Source organism: Panthera tigris, chromosome D3 (genome assembly GCF_018350195.1).
Source record: "Panthera tigris isolate Pti1 chromosome D3, P.tigris_Pti1_mat1.1, whole genome shotgun sequence".
NCBI lineage: Eukaryota > Metazoa > Chordata > Mammalia > Carnivora > Felidae > Panthera > Panthera tigris.
In genome coordinates this window covers 78,994,271-79,017,517 of record NC_056671.1, presented here as the reverse complement: position 1 = coordinate 79,017,517, position 23,247 = coordinate 78,994,271, and the positions used below count along the sequence as shown (strand labels likewise).

The 23,247-nt window shown below is 42.5% G+C and overlaps 1 protein-coding gene across 1 annotated transcript in view; it reads right to left on the bottom strand.

Moving 5' to 3' along the window:
- CDH20 (cadherin 20) overlaps positions 1 to 20,062 on the bottom strand; it is a 50,917-nt gene extending 30,855 nt beyond the window's left edge. The window contains exons 1-5 of the mRNA XM_007080575.3: positions 19,717 to 20,062; positions 11,504 to 11,798; positions 10,628 to 10,747; positions 7,813 to 7,980; positions 3,048 to 3,235 (exon numbers count right to left, since the gene is read on the bottom strand). Coding sequence (XP_007080637.2) covers positions 3,048 to 3,235; positions 7,813 to 7,980; positions 10,628 to 10,747; positions 11,504 to 11,798; positions 19,717 to 19,962 — 1,017 coding nt within the window. The 5' untranslated portion in view covers positions 19,963 to 20,062. The remainder of the gene's footprint in view (positions 1 to 3,047; positions 3,236 to 7,812; positions 7,981 to 10,627; positions 10,748 to 11,503; positions 11,799 to 19,716) is intronic.
- Between the last annotated feature and the right edge of the window lie 3,185 nt (positions 20,063 to 23,247).

Sequence of the window (23,247 nt, the reverse complement as noted above, 5' to 3'; positions counted from 1 at the left end):
ATTCTATTTTCTATCACCTCCTAAGTTCAGAAGAGAAATCCAAATGACCTTGGCAAAACTGATGCCTATTTTGATTAAATATGGATATAGTTTTAGTAATGACAGTGAAAGATAGTGGTCTATCTTATAAGGTTTAATCTTTTCTCCACATAAGGGAGCTGGAGAAACAATATTGTGGGGTTCCCTTCAGATACAAAATTGTAATAGTTAGTATTTTTTTTAAATAAATGGCCTATAATAAGGTCTAAGCCATATTCTAATAATTTAAAATACACTGATATATTATTATTTTGAATTATCTTATATATTATTTTAAGATACAAAATGAAATTTAAAATATATGGGGAATGCCAAAAGCTCTTTTTCTGATTGTTTAATTTTTTTAAAGAAAATTTTTGCATTAAAGAAACAATAATTCTCCAAATCTTTGAGCATTTACCTTGTGTACAGTTACCAGTCATGGTAGGCAGTGTATTATTAACTCTTTACTTGAGGCATGCCACATCATAGGGGAGTGTTCTTAATCTTATGTCATATACCAAATTGGTATTACCATTTTTAGTCATCTTTTATAATTCTAATGTGTTATGAGCTCAAAGGATGAGAATAAAATACAAAATTGTAATATTTAAATTACATCCAGGTTCATTTGATTATTCTGAAGTTAATACCAGCACTTTACACTGTTTTGAGGTCATCGTGTGCTGGTTTATAAAGATTTCTGGTTGGTGGAATGCTGAATACATCTGTTCTTTTGCTGTGTTTGTATATTGCTTGTGTAAATACAGGACAAACATGTGAACTTTTCCCTTCTAAATCAGTGTTAATTCAACTCTGGAATAGCGTGTAGTGAAGTTGTCGTTAAAGACATTATTAACTTGTGCTCCATTCTAAGTTACGACTTTGATGCTTTTGTCAAAGTCATCGATGATCTCCCTGTGGTCGGCTTTCAATGTTCTCACATGATCTTCAACAGCATTTGTCTTTCTGGAAACAGTTTTTAATACCTTCCAGGGTACCACACTCCCTCGATTTTCCTCCTGTTTCCCTGATCTCTCCTTCTAAGTCTCCTTGCTTATCCTTGCCCTTCTCTCTGACCTCTTCATGCTGGGGTGCTATAGGGCTCATTTCACTGTCTTCTCCGTATGTGCCCAGTCCCTTGGAATGTCATTCTGTTGGATTTGCTTTAAGCAGCATTGATATGCTTGTGACTCCCAAATTTATATTTCCAGCCCAGAACTCTTCTCTAGACTCCATATTCCTATAACCAGTAGCTACTACACATCTCCATCTGGGTAAGATGTCCACACTTAATCCCAGTATTTGTCACCACCTGCCTGCCGCCTTCTCTACCTGCAGATTCTCCCATCTCAGTTAGAGGCAGCTCTGTTGTTGCTCAGTTGGTTCTTCTCTTTCTTTCTCATCCTCATTCAGGCTGTTAGGAAATCTCGTTAGCTCTACTTTCAGATTATATCCAGATTCTGACCGCATCTCACCACCTCCATTCCTACTACCCTAGGCCAAGCCACCATCATCTCCTACCTGGATTATTGCTTCTCTGTTATGGTCTTTTTTCCACACAGCCTACAGAGTAATTATCTTATAATGAAAGTCCAGTTACGTCATACATGTTTTGAAGTCCTCCAGGTGTTCCTTGCTTTACTCAGAGGAAGAAGTACTTAGAGTAGCCTGTAAGATCCTATAGGATAAGGAGTATAGGATCCTATACTCTTTATAGGATCCTATACTCTTCATAGGATCCTATAAGTCAGACCGTATAGGTCTGACTTTTTTCGTCTACTAGTCTTCCCCTGTACTCAGCCTTATCAACCCCTTTGTTGCTTTTGAAACAGACTAGACAGAGCCCATCTCTGGGCCTTGGCACTGGTTTTGCCTGGAACAACATTTCCATGCCCATTCCCTGTCTGCAGGGCTCTGTGTGTAGTTCTCACTGAAGTCATTTGTAAGGCACCTCCCAGGGGTGTGCGTTGTCAACCTGCCCAGCTCTGTGCTGTAATCTACCCACTTTAAATCTTTGTATAAATGTCGCTTGTCTGTGAAGCCAGTCCCAAACACCCAATTTAAATTTGAAGTCATGTTGGCTTTTCTGATCTCACTTTTGTTCTGTTTTACCCCTCCCCACCGTGGCATTTGTCACTTCCTAGTACTATATTACTTTGTTGATTTATTTGGTATTTCAACTATCTTCTTCCCCTTTTTAGAATGTAAGCTCCACAAAGGCAGATATTTTCAGTTATTTTACTTACTGTCTACATCATGCGTGTAGAGTGATACCTGGCACATAGGTAGATGCTCGACAAATATTTGTTGAATAAATAAGATATCTTAGATGTATTTAAAGTAGAGGAGATGGAAGATTAAATCAATGAGTTTTTGAATTTATCACATATAGAGCTACTAGGACGATAAAATTTCAATTTTTTAAGGTTTTATTTTCCACCCCGATATATCCATATGTGTTTTATGTCACAGAAAAAATTGATTTTCAGAAAACTTATATTCAGAAAACTTGGTAATTTGTGAAGCAAAGGAATTTCAAGTGATAATACCACTCAGTAGCTATGTTTGATAAAACTTTTCCAAGACTAATTAGCATCTGTGGATCTTCGAGTAGCAATTAAAAAATCTCTGCATGTTATTTATTGACTCATAAATAATATTATAGCTTGCTTTATTATTTATGGTGTAAAATAGTGAAATCTGAGTGTTATTCAACTGTAAACATTGATCAAGTCATTAACATCATTAGTGAATTAAGCTACCACAGTTTTTTAAGTGATTAAGTAATGACTTAGGAGAAATGACATAATTATATTTTTATCATCACATGGTACCCTCTCTGTAAAATGATGACACAGCCAGTGTTTACATGTAAGCGAAAGGAGGTTTTTTTTTTTTTTAACAAGTGGAAAGAACATTTGTCCGAGGATTTAAAACATTACATACCTCTAGTGTAACAGCCCTTACTGACCTCATATGTATTCCCAGCCTCCATTAACATGATTTGAAAAGAGGGGTTGCCTTACCTTCTTCACAGTTATGATGCCAACTTGGAAATTGGGATCTGTGTTAATGTCAAAGGCATCTGCACCGTCTCCATCCACGATGGTGTATTTCATCTCTGCATTGATTCCCTCATCCAAGTCCTTGGCAAATACTCTACCCACAGTGGAGCTAACTGGAGCTGATTCCAACACACTCATCTGATAATGTTCTGTGAAGAAAGGTCAGAACATGCATTCGTGTAATCTGTTGCTATAAAAAATGCCTCAATAGTGTCAAATCATATCAGACATGCTGGGCAAAATGCCTTCCTCCTGGTTTAAGAATTAAAACTCGAGTTTTACAGAGGAAAAACTGAAATCCATACAGGCTGAGCAAACATTATGAGGTCATAGTCTATACTGGATGTTTGATAAGGAGGGACCAAAATAGCTTGACCTAATCCTAAGAATAGGACAGGATGAGGGGTGCCTGGGCAGCTCAGTTGGTTGAGCGTCCAACTTCAGCTCAGGTCATGATCTCATGGTTCATGAGTTCAAGCCCCACATCAGGCTTGCTGCTGTCTGAGCAGAGCCTGCTTCGGATCCTCTGTCCCCCTCTCTCTCTGTGTCCCTACCCCACTCATGCTGTCTCTGAAAAATAAATGAATATTAAAAAAAAAGAATAGGACAAGATGAAAACAAAAATATTTCTTCTCCACCCCCCTTGTTAAAGTTTCTACATTTTTGAGAGTGGGGGAAGGGTAGAGAGAGGGACAGAGAATCCCATGCAGGCATCACACTGTCAGTGTAGAGTCCAACACGGGGCCTGAACCCATGAACTGTGGGATTATGATCTGAGCCAAAATCACGAGTCAGACGCTTAACCGACCGAGCCACCCAGGTGTCCCCAAAATATTTCTTCTCTCAGTGACTCTACCTTCAGAGTGGAAGGAATTTTCTTGCTTTCCAATCTTTCGGTCCCTCCTAATGAACTGTTTCCCCAAATGTTAATTCCTTCTGACAAAGGAAAAAATATTATGATTGCAAAGTATGTATTTATTCTGTTCACACTTGAAATGCCCACATTTTCCTTCGTGGCCTGGCCAGCATATGGAGTTTCTAGCTCTGTCCACTTGCCCATATTTAGTGGGGATCAGTGAGCTCTAAATGAAGAACAGCCACAAAGAGCAGCTCCAGCTACTCTACGACCAGCTTCCAGCTCCATGTGTTGTCCATCAGTGCGTCCTTGCCCTCAGCCCTGCCCACTGCAGACCTCTGTTGTGTCTTGTTCTCTTGTTCCAGGTTAGAATATCCCAAAAGCCGTCACATCTGTGAGAATCTCAGAGTTGGAAATGTTCTCCTTTTCAACTTGATATTTTGAATTCACAATTAAATTTAGTTCATTTTCATTTTCAAAGAGTTGTGTCTTCACTAACTTACCTTCTCTGGGGCTCAACTTTTTGACGTTCTTCATTATTTTGTCAATCAAAATGTGACTGACTAAATAACAAGGAAAATCACACAATCACATTTTCAGTATGTTCATGGTCTCTTATTCTAATATGTATTGGCAAGCTGCAGGGAAGCCTGGGATGTAAGGGCTTGAGTTTCACAAAGATTTGGGGAGGTTGATAGCACCCAACCAGCTCACAGCACCCTCCCTTGTACAGGAAAAGAAATAAAGCCTGTTCTTTGCAAATATGAGCCAGGAAATTGCTAAGTTCTGTACTAAGCTGGCAGGCACTTGGATTTCATGATCTCTTTCCATTCTCTTCCAAAGTTGTTGAGGATTATTGTAGAACTTTTGGGAAAAACTAACAAGTATTATTCCCACACCAGGAAAGCTACGTGTTCTGTGTTTAAACAAGCGTATACGTAAGATTTCTACACATGATGGATTGTATTAGAAATAAATAGCCTAAGATCTCGATATTCCTTTGTATTTGGTTCAGTTAAAGGTAACTGAGCTTGCTCAGTATAAAATAATAGTTGTGTCATTTGGTCAACATCCCATGATCAAATTATGGTAATATTTATAAGAAAGAAGGAAAATTGAATTTTTAAAATGAGCAGTCAAGGGGTGCCTGGGTGGCTCAGTCGGCTGAGCATCCAGCTCTTGATTTCATCCCAGGTCATGACCTTGGGGTCGTGGGATCAAGCCCTATGTCAGACTCCATGCTCAGTGTGGAGGGAGAGAGGGAGAGAGAAAATCTCAAGCAGGCCCTGTGCTGACAGTGCAGAGCCTGACACGGGGCTCAAACCCAGGAACTGTGAGATCATGACTTGAGCTGAGATCAAGAGTTGGATGCTTAACTGACTAGGCCACCCAGGCTCCCTAACGACGATTACTTTTATGTATTTACATTTCATCTTCTGTGCAACATAGTCCATGCTTTTACTCTACGCTGGATTCTCCATTATTTTGAAAAAGTGACAACTCAAAATGTTTGCTTTAGAATGGGTGTTAAGATGTTGGCTTGCGGGGCAGGACTAAAACCCTGGTTCTTTCTTGTTGTGTTGTGTGATGCCGTTGTGAAGTTGGCAGGTTTGGGGTGAAAAGAGTTTCCTGCGGTTTGTCCAAATTCACACACTTAGGAGCTACATAATAACATGGTTTTTTGCCCTGTTTTCATTGGAGATACCCTCTAGTGTCAAATTTAAAAGCCAAATAGGGTAGTTTAAGGATGTTCAAGAATCTATAGTATATATAGTATATATAGTATATATAGTATATATAGTGTATATATATATATATATATAGTATAAATAGTATCTATAGTGTACATGTATATAGTGTATATAATCTATAGTGTGCAATACGAGCCATTCGTGAAGTAATAAAGGTAGAACCCACAGAATCAGCAAAGCAGTAAGAAACCAATCCATATGGCATTTCACAAACTGTTCCACGATGCACTGCTCTTCAGTATGGTAGAGCCGATTAGCTTCTCAGCCTACTTGCTTGTGCCATTCGTGAAATTCTTACCTAGTATTCTGCCTTTCTGTTTCATAAAATCTCATGGGGGTCTTTGTGTACACCAGTTGTATGTGAGTATTTGAACTTCTTCTATCTTTCAGAGATAAAGGAGATGGCTCACTTGGTCTGTCTGGTTCAGAATATAGCTACTCAGCTACTAGTCTGGTTTGACTCTGGTTTTAGTTTAGTTTAGTTTTTTTTTTTTTTAACCTGATTTCCCTGGTCAAGTCTTTCACCTGGAATTGTGGGTGCTTTCACCTGGAATTCTCATTTCTCCAACGGCTCCCTTTAGGCATCTGATTCTCAAATTCCCTTCTCCATTGCTGGGCTCCATTCCACAGTTACAGCTCTGTATTTCCACCTTCCTTAAGGACATTCAATCAGATTGTCCTGCTGTCACTTCATATTCAAATCCGTATTTGTCTTCCTCCTCCCCTGCCACTGGTTCCATTATGCATCCTCTATTTCCATCAGTACTACAATTCTTCTGTCACCCAGACTTAAAACATCGTAGTCATCTTTGACTCCACCCTCTGCCATGTTTCCTTCAGCCAGGAAATCAGGAGACAGAAATCCATGTTTTCTTGTTAGTCCCACTCCACTCCTTCTGCTGTTTCTTTAAGTCCTTATTAGGTCAAATCTTGACCATTGTAAAAGCCCCCTGACAGGTTCCCCAGCTTCTAGCCTCCACTTTTGCCAACCCCTCCTGTACCTGGCTGTCAGATTAGCCTTCTTTTATGTCTCTGTCTTGCTCGAAAACTTTTCAGTGACTTCCTTTAGAAATATAACACATTTGAAACACTGAAGAGCACGTCTCCACTTTTAGGCGGTCTTTGAACATAAAATTCCGTTCGCTACTTTATTTCCAGGTCTTTCTGTTGTAGAGATACATATATATATATATATGTATTTTTTTTTCTTACATTTCGATTCTACTCGAATGAGTTGTAGGAAAGCAGAGATTTTGTTTGTTTTGTAAACCGCTCTATGTCCCATACCTAGATGGTGCCCAAAACAAAAATTTTTTTGAATGACTGAATGGCTTCCCCCTTCTGGAATGTCCTTTCTTTCTATTTAAATCTTTTATATGTTTCAGTCCCCTGTTGAGGTATCATCCTTCTGTGAAGGCTTCTTAGTTCATTGTGAAAGTTTCATTCTGCACTACTCAACTGGCATGGCAAATCTACTTGTTGGTTAACTTCCTATGAGTTTAGAATATGTACTCCCCAGCTGAATTTTAAGCTTCATGGGGGCAGCAACTGGATCTCAGGTATCTTGTATCCCTCATGGCCGGTGCCATTGCAAAGCAGGTACTTGGTACTCTTATGAGTTGACTGGCTAAATAGTTAGGCTGCTATGTGTTCACCTACAGTTTTGGCTTAGTTTCTCTGTGTGCATTCTCAACAGGGCAGTATTGTCTCCTAGGGGACAAACATTGGTTCGGGGAAGGGGGAGATCTGAAAAAAAAAATCTTAGACGCTACAGTGGTTTGTAGCTTTCTAAAGTTCACCCCTATCCAACAAAATCTTATTCCTTACTATTTAATTTTATGGGGCAGGGTGCAGGGCATGACGATCAAGGAAAAAAAAAAGTTTAGAAGAGCTTCAGAGAGAGGTGATAATGAAAAAAGTGAGAAACACTGGTATAGTGCCATGGGATGTTGGGACCCAGAAGGGAAATGTTTATGTGAGAATTGCACAATAAATGTATGAAGGGAACCCATGGATAATTGAACTTAAGGAGGAACTCAGACTGCCCTTTTTCTTTCATTTCTGTAATAGGTGCATCCCTCTGGCCTGAGATCTGTATTCTCATTGGTTAGGTACTCACTCTGGGGAAAGCGGGGTGGGTTATCATTGACATCTGAGAGGGTGATGTTGACCGTTGTGGTCCCAGCTAACCCTCCAAGCTGCCCTCCCATGTCCTTGGCTTGGATAATCACTTCATAGTATTCTTTGGCTTCTCGGTCCATGTTCATGAGAGCTGTCCTAATGACACCTGCAGGGCAGAAAAGATTTTGTTTTCATTTTTATTTTTTTTAAAAGTTTTGTTTATTTATTTTTTGAGAGAGAGAGCTCTTGTGCGCGTGCACACACGAGTGGGGGTGGGGGCAGAGAGAGAGAGGGAGAGAGAGAATCCCAAGCAGGCTCTGCACTGTCAATGGGAACAGGCTCAGTCCCACGAACCAAACTGTGCGATCGTGACCTGAGGTGAAACCGAGTCAGATACTTAAGCGACTGAGCCACCCAGGTGCCCTAAGATTTTGTTTTTAAAAATAAAACCACAGATGCAGTGTTTAAGATGGGCTTCTAGGTTTCTCCCTTGTGCATTGTTAATATCTAGAGTCGAGATGCAAATCATCTGTGTTTTATTAAACTTGAGGTCAGGAGTCTAGCTTCAAAAAAATGCTGTGCTTAATTAAACAATTGGTGAGTAGGCCCTGTTCCCTCAGGAAGAGCTCAGAGCCCATTTCCTTTGGCAGCATTACCGGGAGAGAACAGGAGGTGGCAGCAGTGTTCTCCAACAGAGTTAGGGACTTGCAGTCTGGGCGGATTTCAAGGGTCTCTGTCTTACCAGAGAAAACTGGGGCTTTGCGTCTGGAAAACAAAGCCTCATATGTCTGCAAATCTGTGATTTTAGATTTCCCTCTTTCAGCTTGCTCTTTCTTCAGCCCCTAGAGCCTTTGTAGTGTGAATGACTTTTCTTTAGGCAGCTCACTCCTAGTCTGCTTTTCCCTGCCTCCCCTATACCTGTAAGCAGGTTTGGAATTCTGATACGCTTTCTTTTCTTATATATCCATTCGGTTTTGTTACATTCTGCTTACCTCTGTGCTTCACTGATTTCCGTGAGCCGGGACATGAAAGATGCTCTGTTGGGTTGTTCATTTTTAACATGCGTAAGGGACGAACTTCCCCAGACAGTGAGGAGCAGCATCACATTGTGATGATACAGTGCCATTTAAGAAGAGGGGTCTAAATCAAAATCCAGTGAAATGTGTTGTTTTGATCCTGCGGAGGATGTGCTGTAATGTTTTATCTCCTTTTTAGCCCTGCTACTTAGAAAAGTTGACTTCTCTAGCACTCTAGGCAAAGATTAAAGGCTTGTTTACTGCAAGTTTACAGCATGACCCTGGGCTAAATAGACCTTTTGCATGCAAACAGAAGACATTGGGAACCACAAACCTGTCTCCAGTTTACTCCTGTAGTGTATATATTGCATTATAGTAACACCATTCTTAAGTGAAATATGCAGCATTTTCCTTTTTTAAAATGCCCAATGGGCACAGCAATAACTATCTTTTCATGTATTTTTGACCTTAACACTAAAGATACCCCCTGGGAGCTGTCAAAATAATGTAAGGTTCCTCTTAGGATATAAAGGACACATTACCCTCTTCTTCTGTATTTTTCTTCCCTGTGGGCATCTCCTCACTACCCCCCCCCCCATCCATTTGTAGAATTGTTAAAGTTACCGTTTTATAGAAGTCCCTCACTGCAACCTTTTTTCTTTCCTCCTACTAATTTATACTCCTTCACTTTCTACTTTTATGATATAAGTTTCTGAATGCCTCGTTCCCCTTAGGACTTCTGGGAAAAAAAATTCTATCAGGTTGCTAATGGAAATGTATTTTTTCTCTTTCAAATGGAGAGGTGACTTTGAGTGTTCACCATTTACTCTACCTCTGTGACTGTAAGTTTCTTCACTCAAGTTCCTTGCTAATTACTCTTAGGTCTTCAATTTTCTGGTTTGTAAAATGGGAACAGTGGCGCACTCATGTGTTTCATGAGTTCACAAGAATAATGGGAGGCTCAAATATGGTAATGTCTGTGACAGTGTTTCAAAAGGAAGAAAGATTGGCACAAGTGCAAGATAATGAGAGTAGTCAAAACTGTCAGGTAGAACTGAAACAAAACAGAAAAACAAAACCAAACTTCTGTCTTTTCTGCCACATTCCTCCTTACCCATCCAGTTCTTTATGCTGTCCCCCCTGCTAGAGCTTCCCACTCAGTACCTGCCTTTTGGGGGGCCACATCTCATGCTCTGTGCCGTTTCCCCCGCCTCAACAAAACCTGTGTGTCCCAGCATCCATTTATTCTGGCTGTGTTTTCTGCTTAGTGCAGGGTGGCTCAGTGGGAAGAACATCAAACCACATGTCAGGGGACATATCTATAAATAGAAGTACTTTGTTAGGTCTCAGTTCTCAATTTCCTTATCTGTTAAGTGACCAGTGATGGACTGGATGATTCCCCTAAGGCTCTTCATAGTTTCAAAATCAATGATCCTAGTTCTCTAGCAAGCTCAGGTTAATGTGTCAATCCTCTCAGGTCTTTCTGGAGAGATAAAAGATATTCCCTGGGGATAAATTCAGCTGTAGGAGTTATTGAAGGCTAGTGAGGATATACCTTTGTGTAGGCAGGCTTTCTGGCCTCTCCAGTCACATTTGGTACACTGTCTATACGTAGCCCTGCTCTTACCCACCGGGGCAGTGCTGGTTTCCTGTCTTAATCCTAAAGCTTGTAACAATCTCCTTTGTATTATACGGTCCCTAGAGAGTCCTTGAAAAGGAGAGTTGAGTTTGCCGTAAGCAGCAGTTATAAATTAATAGGGAATAAAGCAACCACCTCCCACAACTTGCATCAGATACCTGTTTTGGAGTCCACAGAAAAATATGGCTGGCCCTGGAGAATGCTGTATACTACCCGGGCACTGTTGCCGTAGGTTGGATCATCAGCATCTGTGGCTGTCACCTGGATGACAGAGGTCCCTGAGGAAGAGAGATGATGGAAACCTGTTCAAGTTGAATTGCTAAAGGCTGGATGCAGTCCTGAATGGGCATTTGGAATTGTTACGTTTGTTTCCTTGGGAGCATCCCTTTTGAGGTCAGGTTTCCATAACTCCTATCTGGTGCCTCTCTAGTGGGACAAGAGTTGTTTGGTTTTTTTTTTTTTTTTTTTTTTTTTTTTAACGTTTATTTATTTTTGAGCCAGAGAGAGACAGAGCATGAACGGGGGAGGGTCAGAGAGAGGGAGACACAGAATCTGAAACAGGCTCCAGGCTCTGAGCTGTCAGCACAGAGCCTGACGCGGGGCTCGAACTCACGGACCGCGAGATCATGACCTGAGCCGAAGTCGGCCGCTTAACCGACTGAGCCACCCAGGCTCCCCGAGTTATTTGGGTTTTAAATTCTTAGTAACCAGCAAGAGGAACACAGCCTTTGGGTTCTTCATTGCTCTTTTGATAATACCAAAATGCTTCTTCCTCATGAACCAAACATGTATCCGTCTATCATCTGTCTTTTAAGAATCAGAACCAAATAACCATGCTAGGCTTATTATTACTATTATTTTTTAATATGACTGATTTCAGTGTCTGTGTAGTTTCCTGCCTAAGGACTTGGTTATCATTTTTGGTCCAGTTTTATACTTTGTGAGCTGTTCTGCACATTCTCTCTTTCTGGGTATAAAGAGGGCGATCTTCTGTAGAACTGCTTTTTGTGAGAATCAGTGACTCTCCACCTTACCCACTGGTGACATTTCTGGCACAGTGGCGACATAAGGTCCATCCAGGAACTTGGGCTCATTGTCATTGATGTCTTGGATTTTGATGATGAACTCAGACTCCGGCTCCATAGGCCTGCCTGTTCTCCTGTCTAGGGCTTGAGCCCTTAAAGTGTACTGGGCCCTTTCCTCTCGATCAAGCCTCTGAATGGCGTGGATGTCTCCAGTGGTATCGTCGATGGTAAACACGATGCCTGCACCTTCTCCTGAGAGGATGTATTTGATGGATCCATCCCCTCTGTCCATGTCTGAATGGAGCTGGGGAAACAAATAGAGAAACTTGGAATCTCATTATGGATATGAACAGGTGTTGGAAATAAATTGATTGTCAGTTTGGTCCAAACTTATGACCTCCTTTCAAACAGGAGTAATTTTTTTTTTCACTCAAGTGTTTAAAATGTTGATCTACAGAGAATTATCATACGTTGAACATGATTGTATCAAGGAGCAAATACAGACTGATGAGTAAGTAAAGTTTTTCCATATCCCGTTCAGTATCCTAGACTTACCACTATATCTTTAGGTTCTTTTCCCTGAGAAGTCTAGAAAACAGGAGTTCTGGGAAGTATAGGCCCCCAGCATGAGAATAGAAACAAGTATCATAAGGAGGAACCTAGCTTTTCCACTTAAGAAAAAAATGAACAAGCCTAATATTTAAAAGTAAAGTTTTTGACATAAATTAAGTTTTTGAGTTTCAAAAACCTGCTGATGATTCAAGTTGCCTGAAAAACTGATGAACTGATTTAAAAATAGGCTGCGGCCACTGTACTGGAAATTTTAAGTGACTTCCAGGGACTCTTGAAACTCTCTGATGCTGTGGTCCGAATCCAGTAATTGCATTCGGTAGGACTATGAGTGCTTGTGTTTTAGGTGTCAACATGGGTTTACCGGAGGTGGTTGTTATTTGCATGAATGTATCTCTCTTTGGTGGGACCGTTTCCTGGGCTTGTCATTGAACCACTCAAATCTGTATGTGGATGGGGCCATGCTTTTATCTGCCCATCCAAATGTGTTTTCTACTGGATTACTCTGTCTGTAATGACTGATGCACTCTCAAAAGGAGTCCGGGGCCCTATTTTCATAGTAGGCCTAGAAAGACGTTTCTTCTGCATCTCTAATTATAGATATAGTTCTATGGCAAGAATCCTGGAATTTTGTGTTATCATATAATAAGAGTTTCTCTCTAAAGGGGGCCTCCACTAGGTCTGTGGTTGCCTGGGTTTTAGCACTTTGCACAGTTCAGAGATTTAGTTTATAAATCAGGCAACCCGGTGTTACGCTTAAGCTAGTGGGGCAGATAAATGGGGTCTAAAACACGAAGGCGGTTATAAATTGAGGGCCCTTGACAAAGTACTGGATGTTTGTTAGTCTCAAATTTCTGATATTATAAATGTGGAGAACATCATTAATACTTACTTTGAAGGGTTGTTGGGATCATTAGAAATTAATGGATGTAAAGCACCTGGCACACTGTCTTTCCCATAATAGGAGCGCTACAAATGGGGCCGATTATGATGATGATAGTAATGGTGATGTGCAAAGAGAAAAGGGTCTTAACAGCCCCAAATCTTCTCTGCTTCCTTCAAATCTTCAAGAGTTTAGCAGAGACGGCTGAAACCACCTGTTGGCTTTTTTATTATGCACAGTCTAACAGTAAAAGCTGCAGAAGGCTGCCTGAAGCATTGCTGGGACAGTGTTACTCTGAGGATTAGGTGGCACAGATACCAGGGGAACACCTGAAAAATGTATTCACGGCATCCTAAGACAAGGGTGGGTTTGGAGGTTGTGGCTGGCTCTGAGGTGATCTCAGATTGACTCACGGCCACATCATGCGGGCAACTGTTTTGCCGCCTAGAGGAATTCAGCTGTGTCTTATCTAGAGAAGAGAAATAAGGGAATAAAATTGACTGAAAAAATAGCTGTGGGTTTTTTTTCTACTTCAAGAATTCGATTTAGAATATGCAATTCTCACGTTTCCTCATACCGTGTACAGTATTATTATTTTTTGCAATCCGAATCTTCTAATAATGCAGTTAAAAAAAAAAAAAGCAGAAGTGGCCAGCTCTTATTGTGTAGAATAGAAAGCCATTTTGTTGGGACCTGGCCACAAAGAAATGAAAATCCATTCCATCGGGAGCTGTGTTTCCAGGCAAAGGGATGGAATTGGGCGAAGGAGGACAAGGACCTCAGGATGTTTTTTAACTTAAAAAAAGTTGCTCAGTATTTATATATGTTGTAAGACATGTAATCTTAAGGCATGTGACATAGAACATTTACTTAGAATGAGATAGGTTCATTTAGGGCATGGCAGATTATTTAGGGGGAAGAGAAAAGAATATCTGACATGAAGTACACAGGACTGTTTTGAGGTGTTCTGCGTATTATCTAAAAAGTTTTATCTTGTGGTCCTTAAAAAAACTAAGCATGCTCTCTATCATTATAGGCCAAACATAAGTGTTCTGCCTGTGGGGAGAGCTTAATAAATAACAGAAGACTAACATCATTGCTCCTGCAGGGGGTTCTAGTTCCTTAGGAGCCATCCGGCTGGCTGAGGTCAGTATAATCTGGGCTGAACCTCAGATCTGTTCTCTGTTTTTGTCAGTGCTGGGAGAAGAATTTGAGGAACTCTGTATGGTAGGTTCCTTGAAGGCGGGAACCATGTGGCTTTCATCGCAGTGTGGGTTCTCACATGCAGCAAATGCTCAGTACAAGTGTATCGAATGGGGCACGTAGGGTACAGGGTTAGGTTTAAAGCATTTTGTGGGATCTTGTTCCCTTTGTCTCAGAAGAGCTAGCAAGCATCTTGCAGGTAGCTTCTGTGTGTGTGTGTGAGCCTGTGTGGAAGAGGGAGAGGAGAGAGGGAGGGAGGAAGGAACAAGAGGCATGATGAGCCTCTCGTGAACAAGAAGAGATGGGGACCAGCTATGAAAGGGACCAGAATCTGCTTACACAGAACTGTTTTCTGAGGAATATCATTGTATCAGTTCAGGATCCAGTCAGGGAACAAAACCTAAACGAGTTATGTTCGCAGAGTGAATTTAATATGGAGGATTGAAAAGGCAAAAAGGGAACATGGAAGTATTGGAGAGAGAGAGAGAGAGAGAGAGAGAGAGAGAGAGAGAGAGAGATATTCCAGGAAACAGCTAGCGTCCCTCTGGCTGGGGGAACAGAGGGCAGCAGTTGGCGCTTCTGGAATCTAGATGTTTGGAGGAGGCTGGGCCTGAGGCATCAGAGGAGGGAGCGCGGCCGCCTGGGGCTGGGGCTTCAGGAGCTCAGTGGACGTGCCCCTATCATGCACATCTCTCAGACTTCAGACTCCGATTTCTGAGAAGGGTGTGCCATCCGGTCGTGCTGCTATTGTTGAGGGGGTGTGGCGAGGCTGGTGCTGTGCTGGGGGTGGGGGAAGCATCCAGGAACTGGAGCCATTTGCTGGCTTCCAGGAACAAGTCCCTTCTCCCTCTTCCTGCCTCTGGTTCTCCCTCTAGTACATTGTACAGTCAGAACCCAAGGGGAAGCTGGTCGGGAAAAGTCTGCGTCCTGACATCACCGTGTGGAGTATGGTAAGGTGAACACAGAGCCGAGAGACCCCAGCTTCCGGAGCAGCTTGGTAGTGCACATTCAGTATTAGGGTTTACCAGCCGTAGAAGACACGTTTGGTTGCGACCGTTGCAAACATGAGACGTTGACGGCTTTCCCCGAAGTCACTCAGCAGATTGGCAGTGTACTAAAAATGTGTTTTCTGTTTCACCGTATCTAATTCAACTAACACTGACTGAGTGCCAGCTCTTCTGAAGAAGGTAAGGAGCTTCTGGAATGGAGTTGGCAGCACATGCTCATGCACATCTTGGGAGAACATTCTTCTCCCCCAAATCCAGGCAGAATAAGACAGGTGGATATCCTACTTACCCTCGTAATGCTTCAGTTCAGCTAAAGGAGTAGTGAATGATGGGCAGTCCATGTAGATTATGACAAATCTTGGTTGATTTAGGATTTTAAAATCAAGGGTGATTTTCACTCTTTTTTGGTCATCTTTCATAGTGCCTCGTACAGTTCCAGGAATGCAGTAGTGCTTCCACTTTGTGGTCAGACAGCTGCCGTGGAGCTGTGGACCTCGGCATGCCTTGGAACCGCAGCGTCGTGCCCAGGCACAGGCTCTCTGCATCCCCCTCTTTGCATATGTCAATATAATCTAGCTTTAACTCGACACTGCCTTGTCCCTGGAAAGCCCAGTGTGGGTTTTATAAGGCCATACCAATTACAGCCGGTAATTGTTGCCATACTCCTTCTGAAATAGGCAAATACTCAGGCAGGCTCTCTAAACAGACATCTTCCAGAGCTCAAGGTGACAAACTGAATGCCCCTGGGGGGAGAGGGAGTGAAAGTGGATGCATTCTCTTTCATACCAAAGTGAGGGCGGAGGGAAGTGCCTGGGTAAGTGAATATAAAATGTGGAGGTCACACCCCACTTCAGTGGCTGCGCAGTGTTGGTTGAACAAGGTGGCTGTAGAGATGCACGCAGGGTGTTCTGTGTCCTGGGTTGGGGTAGTTAGGAAAGGGTGGGCACTAATCCTGAGTACTCGAGGGTGCTACACAGCCAAGTATTCCCATTGTCAGGAAGCAGTCAGGCTTGCTTGGATTCCCGGTGTCACCCTAACGCCATCGACTCTTGTGTGTATTTCTTAGGGCCAAGTCTCAGGGCAATGAAAAGGAAAACCCGTGGCTTCAGTGTCAGAATTCCTGTTACCTTCTTTGTAACTGGGGGCAGTAAGCATAACCTCTCTGAGCCGTGTTCGGTCGGCTGATTATCGGAAAGTGGTGAATCATACTCGCCTCACAGCATTGTTCTGATGGTTAAGTGACCTGCTCTGTGTGACTGTGCCTGGCACGTGGTCCTGTGGAAGCCCGGTAAAACGTTAGGTGCTCTCGTCTTTCTGTAGTTTTATATGTCCAGCTCTGTGCTGGGTGCTCAGGGTTGGAGAAGCGTAGGGAAGGCTACAGATGGCATCTCAGTTTCCACCCACGGGAGAAGGGAAGGGGGCTCTAGACTGTACATGCACACAAAGCAACTACTGAATACAAATGTATTTTCCGAAACTTACTTTAGCAGTAGCCATGTATGTCTAGTTGGAAGAAATATTTTACAAATAATGAGTAGCTAGAAGCCTTTGGAATTCTGAATAGATAGAAGATGTGTTCATGATGGCAGTGGCTTTTAAGCTAGGGCCCTGAGAAATCTGGACGTGATTCAGCAGAGAGCTGGTGATTGTGTGTCCTGGGCAGGGAAGTAGCCTGAGTACATGTCTGAGGTAGGGACAGATGCCCTAGGTGTGTGTGTCAGGGTCAGTAAGGAGACCAGCGTGACTGGGATCGGGACTAGATTTGAGAAATCATGGGGGAGGGCCGGGTAAGGGAGAAGGACTCATTTTCTGCAAGCCCTTGAACTATATGCTAAGAGCTCTGATAAGCACTGGAGCCACAACGCTTTCTTAATCAGAGGAGTGACATGATGGAAAGGGTGCTTCAAGGAGATGAATGTCCTGAGTCCTGGGGGGAGGAATGGGAAGATCCTCTCTACAGGGAGATGGGCAGTGGCTGCTTAGTTAATCTAATCATGAGGAGCAGAGGGACCACAGTAATGACAGAGCCTGGAGAGGATGAGGTGACTCTGAGAGAAACTGGCAAGGAGATGCTGACAGGATGTGGTGACAGGTTGTGCATGAGGGATGGAGAGAAAGAAAGTCAAAGCCACAGATTTTGAGGCTAAGAGATTTGCAGCTGCACTAGGCGTGTGCATCCTGAGCTACTGAGTTCCTGTGACGAAATCCCTGCCCACCACTGTTACCACCACTATCCTTACCACTACCGCTACAGAGTAATGGCTGTGAAGATCTTACTCTGGACCAAGTACTGTGCTGAGCACTTTGCATGTACTAGCTTATTTAACCCTTACTGTACCACGAGGTATTCACTTATTAAGTGTCTTTTTGAGTACCTTGGGGATAAAATGGGAGCAATGTCCTTGCCCTTATTAGAGTCTAGTCCAAAGGCTTCAGACAATGCTCCTGTCAATAAACGCATGAATGAGATATTGCGGGTTGTGATTAGAGGTCTGAAGAAAATAATGGTAGTGAGAGAGCCTGACCAAGGGGCCTACCTTAGAGAATGGTCAAGAAAGACCTAGATTCAAAATGAGCCCTAAAGAGCTAGGAGAAGCCAACCACCAAAGAAGCCAGACGAAGAATTTTTATTATGGAACAATAAGGCAAAGCTTGGCAAGTGGTAGGAAGTACCAGGAAGCTATGTCTCTGGAACATGAGAGCAAGGGAAAGAAAGAGTGGCCTGCAGTGTGGCAGGAGGCCAGGAGGCAGGCTGGGTCAGAGAGGAATAGCCATGGCAGCCGTGGGGAGGAGTCTGGATGATTCAGAGTACAATGGGAGGACATTGAAGGATGGAAGAAGAGGGACATGGCCTGACTCTCATGTGTGGAGATTGGATTGGAAGAAAGTGTGGGTGGAGGTGCGGAAACTGGTTGGGAGTCTAGGCGTTTGCAAAGGTGAGAGGCGACAGGGGAAGCGGAGGGAGGAGAAATGAAGGATTTGGGGATATGTTTTGGCAAGGGACTGACAGTTTGCCGGTGGAGAGCATGTGGGGGGCAAGAGAAAGGTTTTACAAACTGCGTGATGGCAGTGCGAACATAGGGAAGACGCCGGGGGTGGGCAGACTCGATTTGGGAAGAAAACCAAGAATTCCTTAGCGGATATGCCGTGTTTGGGAGGGCTTTGAGCCATAAATGGGGAGCTATCACGTGTGCAGTGGGGTTTATGAGTCTGAAGCCCAGACGAGCGGTCTGAGCCAGAGATAGAGGTTTTGGATTCATCGGTTTAGAGGTGGTGTTGAAAATCATAGGGCGTGGCAGATCCATCCAGAGCATGAATGTGGGTAGAGAAGAGACCCCAGGCAAAGCTGACGAGATGGACCACTAATTGGAGGGGGTCAGGTGAAGGGAGAAGACCAGCAAAGAGGCTGAGGAGGAAGGAAGGAAAATGGGATTGTGACGATCATGAGGCAGAGAGAGAAAAGTGAGTCAAGAAGGAAGGACTAGTGGGCAGCGTCTGAGGCTGTGTTGGGCAGTTCCATAATATGAAACCACAGGATTTGGTAGTAGGGAGGTCCTTGGGGGCACTGAAAACACAACTTTAATGCAGCAGACAGAAGTCAGATCTGAATCCACAAGTGGGTGGGAGTTGAGGAAAGAGACAACTCTTGGGAAGTAGTAGTTCTTTTATTATCCCCATTTGATGTTTGAGGAAACAGAGGCTAATGGGGCTTTGTGTCCTGTCCAGAGTCACTCCGGAAGCAGTTGGTAAAGCTGGGTTTTGAACCCACATGTGTTTGACTCTGAAGCCCATCCACATTCTTAGCCTCTGTGCTAAACAAGTGTTTAAGTTATGATTTGAATGAATTATTTATTTTCTAATTAGGTCCTTGTTTCCCCTTTTCTCTCACTTGGTTGCTTTCACAAAATGGTCTCTGATTAGCATCCAAATAAAGTAAACACAGGAGAAAGCCTGGATTAAAAATGAAATGATGATAGATAAATCAAGGGAATTCGAGTGTAAAGTTTATAAATATATTCATTGATTGTCTCCAACTATTCTAAAGTGCATGCTAGGATCTTCTGAAATGAAGAATGTTTTATTCTTTTTTTTTTTTCCATTAAATTTAGGCCCCAGGCAATACCTGTGGAAATGCTTTGGAAAAAAAAAAAAAAACAACAAAAAAACCCAAAACAAAGCAAAGTAAAAAAAACCCTCCCTCCACTCCTCCCTTTGCATTTCCCAGTTTCTTCCCCATCCTGTTATTCCCCAGGCTGCTGCTGCCTCTTTTGGGACTCGAATGTTTCTCGCAGAGTCCCAGGCTTTTCCTCCAAAATCCAATTCCTTGTTTTTTCCCACTTAGAACAGACATATGAACAAGGAGAGAAATCTTTCCTTTCCTGACTGGTATCTGACAAAGCAAAAATTAGATTTCAACTAGCTGTCAAGTAACATACCGCTAGGTAAAATTGTTCTCAGGACCCAAACATGGGCTCGGTGACCTTTTCATATTCAGTTCATATTCATATTCTCTTTCAATATTCAGAACCCTGATAATGTGTCTATGTGGCCATTCTTACCTTGCCGACATACAAAGGGTCAGTTCCAGTGTACTCTTCCAGAACAAAAAACTGATTCCAAACCCAGCTCCTCTTTGTCCGCGAGTGTGTCTGTGGCTTATCTGACAGGAGCGCTTCTAATTTGCCTGGTGGTGTTGGCGTGCCGGAGAGAACGGTGGTCGTAAGGTCCATCAGTCCCCAGAAGTACAAGGACATGCCAAGTCCCAGCCAGCTCTTTGCATTGCTCATTCTACCAGAAGTCCACATGGGATTGCCAGGTTTTCAGAAAGTAAAGTACAGGATGATAAAGCCACTGGAACTTGAGGGTTTTCCAAATAAAAAATAACTACTACAGTTTACTGGACACTTAGGCTTCTCAAATGAGATCCCGATTCAGGTCAATCTGCTTGAAGTTGACTTCCTGTCAAGTGAAGGAGAACACACTGTGATGATGTCCGTTCTTTCCTGTGGGCTTATAGCAAGTTTTCAAGAAATGTCAGTAAATATTCCGTTCTCTACTCCACGAATTAAAGAGTCATAACATGTTATTGCTTTAGAAATGTTTGAGTAACAAATAATATTTTAATAAAAAGAAGACAACCTATCTAGCTATAATCAGTCGCAAGCCTTTGGATATGGATTTCAGTGGGAATAAAACTGGTGAATAAATTTCTTCTCATTGATATCATAGTTGGAGGGTTATGCTGTATTATTGATTGGCTTGAATTAATAGTGCGCTCTTTGAAATATTTATGATCAGGCAGCCTCCTAAACTTTTAAAAATAGCGTTCGCTTCCAAAATTTACAGCTAATAACTAATATTTTCATTAGCCCAACTGCTTTTCTTGGCTCATTAAAAAACCAAAAGCAAATCTAACTATCTTTTTTTGCCACCCACAATTATCTTGTGTCTACCCCATGTTATCGATAATATTAGGAATCTTGGACTTCATTTACAGGCAGCTACAGATCCCTTTCTGACTCTAATCATTCTCTGACCCCCTGGTGGAATATGAGTTTCACACTCTACTGCTTTGGCTCTGAAGCACTGAGAGGGGCTGCTAATGTGACCTTTCTAGGATTTGAACGGCCAGTTAATCATTATATCACTCACACCAGACTTTAAAAGTGCCATTAGTCACATGCCTCTGTGGGCATTTGAAGAGAGGCTAGCCAACACATTTTTTTCCTGATCTGAAAGAGTCATTTAGACAAAGGGATGTTGACTTCTACCCTGGGGACACCTTTTAATCAGTCAAACTTCTTTTGTTGCTATGAAGTCAGATTAGCTGGTGACCTCACTCCTGGGCTATGACCTCATCAACCTTTTCTTCCTTGACTTTGGCTGGGTGTCATGAAATGGCATAGCCCTTCCACCACTCTGTCAGCACAACCAAAGTAACTTCTGAGGGCTTAATGTTTTCACTGTTGATGTGGCGAACTGCTGTCATCATCTCAGAACAAATGTGTGTATTTGGGAATTTCCGACCCATGTAGCTAAACAATGCTCCATTTCTGCAAGTGGTTTAAAATGAACGCATTGATGCCATCTCAGTTACCACCTTCTACCTGTCATCAGAACTCATTTTAGTGACCTCTCAAATACTCACTGTTGAAATGAACAAAAGAATTAAAAAGATATCTTATAATCACTTCACACAATATGCCATTTCATTTCTGGGTAAGAAATCACTTCAGAGAGAACTGATAAAGAGGACAAGCTGGGGGAGACCAGGGAATTTCTGTAATAGAATGGGAGGCTATGGCTCAAGTTCTAGCTTGAAAGGCAGATTGACTGTTAAGTAAAAGCAAGCTAGGTGTACCTTATTTAAGGTGACGTGTTTGTTAATAAAGAACAGTCGTGTGCTAGAAGGTTGCTCACCAAGTATTAGCGGTTTCCTCTTTGGACAGATAGGCAGAAACCCAGTTCCAGGGAAGAAGGAGTCTTGTTCTGGAAGAAGGAGTCTTAACCCGAGGAGATGGATTAATGAACAAAGATTGGTGAGAAACAGCTATGCTGTTTTAGGGGCTTAAAAGATGGACCGAAGGGCATGACCCCAAAAAGCTATCGCCAGAACACTGTGATGCGTCATCACGAGGGGATTATTCCATGTGTTGTGAAGCACAAACCCATGTGTAACTTCCCCAGAGAGCATTAGATTAAGCGTCCGATACTTCAGCCCCTGGTGGTATTTTCATTACCTCTGACTTATTCACTCTGTAAACTTCCGTTCCTCCTATTAAGTAGGGAGGCATAATTGTACCTACTCCACAGGACTACCCTGAGGATCTATCAGCTGAGAGAATGTAGGCGAACGTACTCTGTAAATGGCTGGGGAGCCAGCTGACATTTGAACGACCAAGTGTGTAAAAACGACGAAACTGAGCCTGAACCATATTTCATGGGCACTTTTTGGACTATAATTTTGAAAGGACTTAATGTATATATATTATTTCAGATTTCTATATCTGGGATAAGTGCTATGGGGTAGTAGATTCTGACCCAGCCTAATTCTCTAATAAACAACATTATTTTTTTTTTCCATATAAGGGAGCTTAATGAAGGACCAGCTAGCTATTTGAAAATTCTGTAGAACAGAGAAAAATTCTTTTCTGGGATTGCATTTATCAAAGTTAGACTAAACTCAATACACACATACACGCACACACACACACACACATACACACACACATATACACACACACACACACTTTATTTAATATATTTCCTTTAATATCTGTGTTTCACATGTATACATTTTGCCTAAGCATTATTTTTGACGATTTTGTATTTTCTCTGGCTAGTTTTAACATCTTGCTTTTGAATTCTAAGTGCCCAAGTGCATACGCGTTTGTGTGTGGGGTTTGTAGATGCCCCCTTGCCTGCTTGGACTGGCTGAATTTTCTGGACAGAATGAGATTTGAGGAAATTTTGAGGGATTTTAAATACTGTCCCTTATATTTTCTCATCTCTTACAGACTACGCATGCATACATTTTTGCCAGTTAACCCCCCCCCCCCCCCGTCTTTCCCTCCGTGTGCTCTGAAGAGCTCAAGGAGAAAAAAAAAAAAGGTGTTCTTTGGAATCTTTGTGATGAATATTTTGTAGGCGGTTCAGCTGCCTCAGCTTTCATCTGTCTCTCCTGCCCACTTTGGCCTCCTACACACGAGTGCAAAGGCCTCACGTTCTTCCCTTTTGGCGAACACGGCCGAGGGTGGATGTTGAGGACCTGTGGAGCCCCCTCGGTGGTCCTGTGAAAGCTCCGGTGGTCCGGGTGCCCCTCTCACGCTCCCCGTCACAGACATGAAATATCAAAGCCCGCTGTGCCTGTAAACTCTTTTGTGTTAAACAACTCGATAGCTGCAGTTGATGGAAAGCACTTTATTCCTGCTTCCTCGGGGGCAGAATACATGAAAAATACTCCCTGCCTAACTTTTCAGAAAGTACAGTCTGGGTTATACAAAAGTTCCATTATCTTTTCATAATTAGGGCTGTTTATACACGTGAAGGGAAATCGGTTCTATCAGAAATACTAACCCATTTTCACTTTT